Source organism: Formica exsecta, unplaced genomic scaffold, assembly GCF_003651465.1.
Source record: "Formica exsecta isolate Colony F162 unplaced genomic scaffold, ASM365146v1 scaffold236, whole genome shotgun sequence".
NCBI lineage: Eukaryota > Metazoa > Arthropoda > Insecta > Hymenoptera > Formicidae > Formica > Formica exsecta.
This window is the reverse complement of record NW_021849640.1, coordinates 142,775-153,392: the sequence shown is the minus strand read 5'-3', so window position 1 is coordinate 153,392 and position 10,618 is coordinate 142,775. Positions and strand designations below refer to the sequence as shown.

Here is a 10,618-nt window from a genome sequence, read left to right as displayed (position 1 = left end):
AAAAAACTGTGTATATATTAATATCTTTTAAAATATTATATACATGTATTCTTAGAGTATATATTAATTTTTTATATTCAAAATTAAATCCTTGAAAAACAAAAATTAAAATTTTTAAACGGAGACTAGATTTTAATGACGATACCTAAACTAAAAAGATTCTATAAATCTGTTTTAAAACCTACTCTTTCAAACATTAGAATTATTTTAATGTTTTGAATTGTGATAGTGATTGAAGAGGCGAATTGGCTAACTCTAGCCAGCGATATTAGTCATCTCATCGGAGAAGGCTTCGATGCCGTTATATGCTTGGGAAATAGTTTCGCCCACATGCCTGATACTTTCGATGATCAGAGAGAACAGAGGTATTAAAAATTCGTCATTCTATAGATCATGTTAAGATTAGATTATTTATACTTAAATGCTGGAGCAGTGGCTCTCAGACTATGTTTCGTGAAATCTAAAGATAATTAAAATTAATAAAGTCACAGGTATATTATAGTGTCTTATATAATTTTTTATCTGTATTATTTATAAAATATATTCTATCATTCTAGGCAAGCCTTGACGAACTTTGAGCGTTGTGTAAGACCGGGAGGTTTACTGCTTATCGATCACAGGAATTATGACTATATAATCAATACCGGCGAAACTCCTCCCAAATGCATATATTATAATGTAAGTACCACTAAAGAAAATGCGTGATTATTTATCGTTATCGTTACCGTGCACATAATTTATCGTTATCGTATTAGAAACCTACAACGGCTCTAATTCAACGATTTAATTACAAATGCTAATTCTCGTTCGTTCAGCTAGTTTATCGGAATAAATAATCATCGTCCGTTATTTTGGAAAATTTTACATCAAGAATTTTTCGTGTTACAGAGCGAGCATATGATGGACATCAAAACATCGGTACTCTATGTATCCGGAAAGCCGAAGATCATTACCATGGATTACATGATCGCTCAAGACGAGAAAAATAAAGACAATCTCGAGTACAGTGAATTCCGGCTGTCGTATTACCCTCACAAATTAACAGTTTTCCGTGATATGCTGGCAGAGACATTCAGCCACAGAGCGAAACACATAATCTATGGTGACTTTAAGCCACTCAATGAGATCAAGAATCCCGGGTTTTACATCCACGTGCTGCAAAAATAATTTTAATAAGCGAAGCATGAAGAATCGAATGTGATATCTATTTTTAAACAGTTATCGGTTTTTCGCGGGACAACCAAAAACGTTCCATCACATGAGACTGAATGATATTAGAATGTTGATCAATCTGTTTAGAAACGAGTTGTGTGAATTATTTCTCGATTAAGATGAAATGTTTTTTTATCACATATGTAAAAAAAGGCTTTATTCAATTAAAACTTACTATCTAATAGATTTTATAATCACAAAATCATAAAAACATAAAAACGTGTACTTATATACATAATAAAAATATATATCGACAAAGAAATATACCCTATACACATTCAAATCATCGAACAAATTTTCCACTTTATAAAAAAGAAACGGGAAGAAACAAAATACGACGAAATCTCTATCTAAAAAGAACGTGTTTCGAAATGATACACGCTAGAGTGTAAGTTTTAATATTTTTATTATAAGTCTGAAAGCAGCTTTTTTCAATTGAGTATTCTAGCCAGGCTTCGTTCGATGCTACAATTTGATCTCTCAAGGATATTTTCCAAACGATCGTTGACGATGATTTGCTGGATAATTTTTGGACGAATTTTCGTGCCTTTTTTCTTTTCTCTTTCTTTCGTCTCTCATATTTAAAAAAAAAAATGCGCGAATTTGGGAATAGTAGGAAGACTAAATGTTTGCTGCGCACGAATCGACTGTCTTCTACGTATTTTCGATCTTGCGCTGATCTAGCAACAATGTAATTTCTACGAGAGAACAAAAATCCAACGAATCATTCGGACCCAGCATCGCTGGGTTCATCGCGATTTTCTTCCAAGAATTGACATCCTAACAACCGAGACACGTATATATCATCTGATGTTAGCGTCATCGATCGTCAATGATCGTTTCAACTTAAGATTATCGGCGCAGAAATTGTTCTCGCAAATTCTTACTTAAATCCACCCCGACTTAAATCGCTCCCTTGTCGGGGGTCTCGCGAAGCTTTACAGAGGAGTCTCGTCGCCGCGTGAAGAGTGCCGCGCTATCGTAGAAATCGAACCCCGAGAGATCGTCGTTTATAGATTTAGACTAATTTTGCGCCCGGGGGGAAAAAAACGGAGATATTGAGAGAAAGAGCGTAATGTAAGGAAGAGAAGGCGGATAAATGAAGCTCGAGTCCGTTCGATTTCTTCGATGTACTTTCTGCGACACTTACCGCGCGCACAACTAAGGGGTACTCTTCGGTCCAAGAAATGACTGAGGACAATAATTTACAAGGCCAAGGATTTGTGTTTTACAAGTGCAACGAACTGCCCATATAGAAAAATGGACGAAGTGTTATAGCAAAAATCTTTTCCCTCTTCTATCAATATATTTATATATATATTTATATACGCGTATGTATTTATATATTTATAGTTTTTTTTTTTTTTTCTGTTCAGTACGTGTGTCTGTGTGTAGCTATTTATATGTATATATAGACTCTCCCAATCATTTTCTTTTTCATGAAATTCGCACGGTACCTATCACGGCTTCTTCGATCGTCGTTGCGAACACTGTCGTCGTATCAAATTTTTCCATGTTTAAGGCTCCCGAGATCGCACGTGGCGATCGTAACATGCTACTTGGCGTGTCGCAGCTGTATACGTAATATAACATAATGCTAATATGAATAAATTATGCCGTTTCAAAGCTTATTTTAATCTTTACCATTGCATGATAAAAAAATTATTTGAGATTTGAATATATCGCCACTTCTTTTGTATGATTCTAATTAAAATAAATTTACATGGAAAAAGATGTACATATGATATACGTATCACTGATAAACGCACTAGGTCGCGATAATAAAAATCGATACATTTTATTCTGACGGAACTTTCTTTTACTTCATTTAAAATATAAAACATAATAACAATAATAATATGAGGAACGATATATTAATCTGTTTTTTTCTTTTTTTTTTTTTTTTGGTTATTGATAATTAAAGACAGAGCAAAAGTTTCGCAGCAACTTTCGAATGCAAGCTTGTAACTGCATGCCGTGTAGTAACTTGTAACGAGTCGCGAAAATTGACTTGAAACTTTGTTTCAACGAGCACGTAAGGTCAGGGACGACGACTCGTGTTACAATGTTGTTACTCGAATGATGATTGTTTTGTATTATTGCAAAGTAGCTGATATAAAAAATCGTAATATCGTATTGCATTTATATTCTCTCGATTTTACTTCCAATGACAATCTGCCCAATGAAAGCTGCACAGTCACAAGATGATCAATCTCTCACAAAGAGAACATAACTATTTTTTGACATTTTTAAGTATTATAAATGTCGCACTTATGTATACTTTTCACATCTTTACTATATTTTCTGTATGATTTCTATCGCGTAAAATTAAATTAAAAAATATAAATTGAGCGAAAATTATTGCCGCAAGTGACGATAGTGAAATTAAGATGTATTTGGTCAGGGCAGATCGCGCGAACAGAGAGAATTATTTCTTTTTACAACTATATTCACTTATTGTTATGTACGCCTTTTCTTGCTTCCCTCTCGCCATTTGTTCCTACAAAACTGTGCGCAATATTTAACGAGCAATCCTTCATCGGATTTTATACTTTTATCTGAGATATATAGATTGCTTATGTATTTAGTATTTATGGAAAGCTGCGGTATCACATATGCCCTATTAAGGACTTAACAAAATTAATTTAATTAGTCTTGAAGAGCACACTGGAGGCAGACAACAATTTTCATTTCTAGTTCATTTAAATGTCAGTAGCTCTGTCGATGACTAATGCAGCTTCATAAAGTTTCAATATTTTAAGAGCGACCGTATTTGTTTTATTCTAACATATTAATTCCTTAAATATTCATCATCTTTATTTAATTACGCCAGATTTTACATTGTAGACTCGCATGTGATCTTCAAGGTTAACAGGAATTATCATTTCTGACTTATCGAAGGTGATATTGCTTCGTTAAATTCTGCCACGCATTAATATCACGGATTAATTAGCAAACTCTCATTCACATATAATTGAAGTTTCATAAATACGCGTCTTCTTTCTTCTTCCGTTACCGCAAACCTCGTGTCGTTGTTCCAGTATGAAATATGTATCTATTACTTGCAGTTCGTTGGATCGTACCATGCCGTATATCTCGCGGTGAAGAAATAGAAGTCGCGAAAAGTTTCGAATAGACCGGCCTTTCGATCAATGAACGACAATCTTTTAAGCAATGAGGTGCGGGATTAAAGCCATTTGGGCTCGCATCGCGTACGTTTCCATGCTTCGTGCAGATTTCACGCATCTCTCCACCGTGACGGAGATAAAAGGCAGCTGTAATTGACAAGAGTTGGGTTTTCTTCAGCTTCTTCGAAAAAAGAAAATTTATTAAAACTACTTCAATATTATTACGATATAATTATTTAAATATTTCGCGAATCTTAATGCTTTTTTTTTCTTTTTTTAAGACAGGAAAAAAATTAAGTTGTTCGATTCTGATAATCGATCGATATTTTATCGACTAAAATTTCTGTTGATATTAAAAATATCTCAAAATTATATAAAGTTTGACTGATTCTACGACAAACGAGTTATATTCGATTATGTAGATTTCGATCGTTTTAAATACGTCGAGATATGCTCCAGTCATCGAAACGCACGGATGACGATCCCGTATTCTATGAATCGTATCAATGTGTGTTGCATTCTCATTTTTGACGAGATTTATAATTAAATTGCAGAAAAATCGAGCATTTCAGCCCGTAATATGATCCACGCGATATGATCTGGGTCATGAAAAAATCTTGTCAGCGCTTTTTCAACATGATCAACGCGCGATAGACGTCAACTTAATCACTACAGTTTCAACAATGTTAAACCTTTTTTTTCTCTCTGCATATAAGTATATAAACTACGATAGAGCCAGCTGTATCGTTTCTGTCTCTAAAATCTACTTAACAAAGTCTTCGTAACTGTTCGATAGTTTATCTTTCGTAACATGAAATTATATATATATATATATATATGTATATATGTATCTCTATATTTATTTTCTTCTCTCTTATTATATTTATATATATACACGCATATATGTATATATATATGCGCGTATATGTGTGTTTGTATATGTATGTATACATAATATATGCGTATATCTCTGTTGTACGCATCTCTGCATTGCATCTATACTTTCGATTTGATCAAATGTTGTCTGTGATGAGAATTCGCGCCTTTGCTCTTCGCATGGTCATTTGAGAATGGAATAATACTGACTTTCTCTCTATCGCGTTGCATACAAAAAATAGAAATCAAATAAAAAATTTAATTGAAGTGTAAGACACTTGGTGTGACACTTATCGATACAAACTAATCATTTTTCTAATTTTTGTAACAGAACTCCAAATTGCGAATAATTCGGAGATTTGTTTGCTTCGATTTGATATAAGCTTAAAAAGACATTGTGATTGTCGGCTCATTCAATTATTAGCAAAGACGCCATTCTCGTTTGCAGTAACAGCAGCAGCAGCATGTTTCATCACGTTTGTATGACCCATAATTAAATGCAAATATATATACATATATCATATTACAAGATATATACATCTAATATTGCTGTTTGGCTTCGTATGCATGTCATACGAATTTGCGTAGCGCCATTTCTGTGTAACAGTACTATTTGCACGAGAAATTGTTTTTCTCGATATTATTTAACGTTTTCGTTTCAACTTGACGAGCGAATTTTTAAATTCTTTTTAAATTCCTTTTCGTAGCCATTCGTAATTACTCGTCACATTAAATACGAAAATATTAAATCAGCAAACAAATAATAATTAAATAACAAGAAATATATAAAATGTTAACAGAAGTTATAAACGTCACTAGAAATATTTTTTCATAATTTATGATTCCAACATAATACGCGCGAATATGTTATAGAAAATAATATTCTAAAATCTTGCAATAAATAATGTAACTTATAAAAATTATTCAACTTCAAGCAAAATCAATTCGAAATTGATTCGGTTTCAATCGAAACCGTCTAAATCAGGTATTTGCAATACCCAATACACACACAGATCGCGTTCTATCTTGGATAGAACGAGATGATTATATTTGCAATTCCATTGATTGTTTATCGAGTATGACAAACGATTATTTTGATTAATATTTGATTTGGCTGTTTCGTTCTAATTATTCAGCATCACATTCGGAGTAGTCCCGTTTAATATATTCAAAGTGAAAAGAACAGAAAAGAACAAACGCAAGTGTACATTTGTATTTAAAAATCGAAGATCTCACAACCAAGATGAATTACTTAACGTCGGTAGTGTCCAAATCACGTGTCGAAATTGACTGATTTTTCTTCAAAGGGAATTATATCGGCGTGAAATAAAGCCTTTATTTTATTATTTTGCTATTTGTCTTTATCTTATTGTTACTGTAATAAATGTTTTCGATGTCTTAGAATCTAAAAGATCTGAGATGATATCTGTTAAGAATTAGAATATTTGGCCAATTTGGACTATGCGTTTTTAACAATCCGGTTGGACACCACCATTATATCACCCGGATTCATTGACTTAATAATTACAAAATGCCACACTATACCTCGTCAAGAGAGACACTGATTTAATGTCGTGAACCGATCGTGGCCGAAGAGGCTTAGAAATTTAGCATGATCGCCATGAAAGAGAGAGAGAAAGAGAAAGAGAGAGAGAGAGAGAAAGAGATGCTACTGCAAAGTTCGCTACGCAATGCGTGTGAATCTATATCTATTTATGTGTGTGTATGTGTATATGTGCGTGTATGTGTATGTGATACATACTCCCTGTAGTGAATACACTCCCTCGGAGAGTTTCGATGTGTCTCGAAGAAGCCGTCGTAAGCAAATAATTTCGTATTTAAGACAGCATTTATTTATCGTTTATTTATCGCTTTTGGCCATGCAGAATTACACTTTATTTCGCTCGAAACGAAATCTTTTCATTCTCTTTCTCTCCGCTCGTCTTGAAAAGCGATTAGCGCGAAAATACGGAGTTCTTCTCATTAACTATTTAAATATGTATATATTATCAGATGTTACCTTTATAAACAAAATTATCGACACGTTGTATTTGTCCGCCACTCGGCGAGAAGCAGAGAGTCAATTTACACGATATTTCAGTCCTGCTACTGGAGAGATCCAGACCACGTGTCACGTAAGATGACCGACAGTTTCCAAATCTTCCAAGCCGCACCGAAACGATGATTCGCCGTCATGGCATGTCATCTCGCACATGTACACACAAACGAAAGAGTAACGAAACAGTAGTTATTGTTCAATGTAGCATATAGCTTTAGAATAAGATAATCGCGGCAAACTCGCGTTCTTGCGTGATTAAATGCTGAACTAACAAGCGTATCGGACGATGAATCTTTGACCGCGTCGCGGCGAATTGTTTTGAAAAAAAGAGGAGAAAAGGAAATAATGCGACGCGAGAAGAACTTTCACAAATACTCTCTCGGTCTGGGTGGCGGTCTTTTACGTTCGGACCTCTCGGCGGTCCGGTCAGTGGTACTCCTGTCGGTCGGTCCACCCCCGGTTGAGTCCCGGTCATCGGTGCACTCGAGCATCTGCGTGGTCTCCGTGACTTCCGTTGGGCTCATCGGCTGCGTGGCGAGCGGTGCGAGCGGCGCCGCGCCTTTGTTGCGCGATTTGCTGCGTCGCTTGCGCAGGATCAGCGGCCCCAGAGCGTTAGAGTCGTCGCCGCGCGACGTGGAGGCCTGCGTCAGCCGCTCCAGCAGTTCCTTGTTCACATCCCGCGATGATGACGACGACTGATGGTGATGGTGATGATGATGGTGATGCTCCTGCCCGCTCTTGGACACGCGCTCTGTCGCCGTCGATTGCTCCCGGTAGCCCTCGCTTGGCGTCGTCGACGTTGACGTGGTGGCGATCGACGGTTTGTATTCGGCAGTCTGTGTCGCAGATTGGATCAATGTCACCGAACTCGGGGTGACGGGCGGTTGATTCTGGATACCACCGTTGCCGCCCAGGGCAAAGTTCCCGGAGATCTTCTGAGATTGCTGAGAAGCGCCACTGGATGACGGTGTTCCCGCGGCTGGTAACCTGTTCATCAGCGCCTGCAGCATGTCCTCGATCTTGGCAAGCCGTTGATTCACCCTCTGCACCTCCAACTTCAGGTCCACCTTCACTTCTAGCACTGCCGCGAGAATCTCTCGCTCGTGGCTCGGCTGATGCGTGATCAAACCACCATCGTAGCTCTCCAGGCGTCGTAGCTGCAGCTGCTTCGAGTCCACGGCGAGGGTCTGCTGTTGTTGTTGTATCTGCTGTTGCTGAGCTTCCTTCGGATTTTCAACGTTATCGCTGGCCTCCTCAATCGTGCCTCCCAACTTGCCAAGCTTCGGGAAGACTTTGTTGGTGGCGACGCTGGAACTTGGACGCGAGTCTCTTGCGCTGAGAGACCGCTTGAACGTGTCACCAGCCGTGCCCGATTCGCTGCCGGAGTCTAAACTCGAGCTACCTGCAGCATTATAAATTTTTTGAATCTAGAAAGTTTTTTCAATTAGCTTGCTTCAAATGTCGAAATGTTTCTTAATAACGAGTTATTATTACACAATTTTTTTCAATAAAAAGATTCATATAAATTACACAACTCAATAATTGAATTAATCGTATCTAATTAAGATTCAGAGAGATTATTTCTCTTACCTAATAAACGGCCCCATTTGCCTGGCCGCGTTTTCGCGACGTTTGTACCTCCTTCCTCGGCGACGGATGGCTTCCTAGCATGTGACGTTTCGCCATCCTTGGCATCCTTACCATCGCCCTTTTCCACATCGGCAGTGTGTCTCTCTCGGCGAAATCTACACGGAGTAATCGAAAGAGAAAAGATTTGCCTTTACTTTCCAATATAAAAAACTTGCAGAACGTGTTTACAAATACGAAGGAGATGATACAATAAAAAAGGCTGATTATTATTCCTTAGATATTTGGACCAGGGCAGCAAGAGTACAAATGCATATAGAGGGTCAAAAGTGTGGCAAAGGAGTGCATTGGACCATTCTCACGTGAAAAACCTGATTACATCTATTGTTTTCTCTTTTCTTTTTTCTTCTTCTATCATTATTCGTCACGTTTCGTTTTCCCTTTCGGTCCGCGATTAAATCTACGGTGCATCCCCGAACTAGATCGGTGGATTATAAAGCTAATCGGGGTTATCGCCGTAGCGCAGATGCGATCGTCTACTATCGACGATTATATAAAGGAAGGCAGCTCCGGTTACTGGTTGGTGGTCCTATTGGAACGACCTACGTTGGTGCGACGTGTCTACGGGATCCACGGTGGTGATAGACGACGTTTGGCAAGAGCATAAGGAAAACGGAGAACGTTGGTGAACGCCGACGGTGATAATTTCGCCCAACTTATCGTGGAAAAAGTTTTTGACAGGAACAGTTATATAAAATTGATGAGTTCACCAAGTAATAATTTTCCCTAAGGAAAACAGATATCGAGTAGTACATTTTAAGAATAATAACCGAACAGTTATAGTTCTTCTCTCGAGCAATCAGAACACGTTCTTGTATTGCCATAATGTTCGAATCACCGGAGCTTAAGCGGCTTGCGCTAAAATTATCTAGGCTTCTCACGTATCGAAACTTTTAATTCGCCTGAAATCACCGGGATTACGATCCCGTAATACAAAATCTTAAGAAAGGCTTTCGGTAAATCTTGTACTTTTTCTGAGCTTATCATTGATCCGTAATAACAGCCAACACCATAATGCTTCACTTTTCCATCAGATTTTGTAAAATGCATGACGATGCTCCTGACAATTGAAAATACTATAAAAGTACACAAATTGAAAGTATTATGTTTGTAAAAAGCTTTTCGACATAAAGTATAATTGTATATAATTGTACAACGTTTTTAATAAATAACTCGCGTATTTACTATATATTCAAAAATTACAGACTATTTCATAACATAATAAATCTCTCTATATGTAACATAGAGTTATATTAATAATTTAGTTATAATATACTTATATCGCTAAAATTATCTAGGCTTCTCACGTATCGAAACTTTTAATTCGCCTGAAATCACCGGGATTACGATCCCGTAATACAAAATCTTAAGAAAGGCTTTCGGTAAATCTTGTACTTTTTCTGAGCTTATCATTGATCCGTAATAACAGCCAACACCATAATGCTTCACTTTTCCATCAGATTTTGTAAAATGCATGACGATGCTCCTGACAATTGAAAATACTATAAAAGTACACAAATTGAAAGTATTATGTTTGTAAAAAGCTTTTCGACATAAAGTATAATTATATAACATAGAGTTATAATATATAACATAGAGTTATATTAATAATTTAGTTATAATATACTTATATTAATAATTTTCAACTACATTCGTTTTTCTACATAAAAAAAAATGATCGGTGTCAGATTAATTA

The 10,618-nt window shown here is 36.6% G+C and overlaps 2 protein-coding genes across 2 annotated transcripts in view; one reads left to right on the top strand and one right to left on the bottom strand.

Annotated features, from left to right (window-relative positions):
* Positions 1-1,474, top strand: part of LOC115235867 (glycine N-methyltransferase) — a 7,860-nt gene extending 6,386 nt beyond the window's left edge. The window contains exons 3-5 of the mRNA XM_029807944.1: positions 230-365; positions 558-678; positions 889-1,474. Of these exons, the coding sequence (XP_029663804.1) occupies positions 230-365; positions 558-678; positions 889-1,167 (536 nt within the window). The 3' untranslated portion in view covers positions 1,168-1,474. The remainder of the gene's footprint in view (positions 1-229; positions 366-557; positions 679-888) is intronic.
* Positions 1,475-3,013: 1,539 nt separating this feature from the next.
* LOC115235859 (potassium voltage-gated channel protein eag) overlaps positions 3,014-10,618 on the bottom strand; it is a 102,175-nt gene continuing 94,570 nt past the window's right edge. Inside the window, exons 13-14 of the mRNA XM_029807927.1 lie at positions 8,866-9,020; positions 3,014-8,677 (exon numbers count right to left, since the gene is read on the bottom strand). Of these exons, the coding sequence (XP_029663787.1) occupies positions 7,641-8,677; positions 8,866-9,020 (1,192 nt within the window). The 3' untranslated portion in view covers positions 3,014-7,640. The remainder of the gene's footprint in view (positions 8,678-8,865; positions 9,021-10,618) is intronic.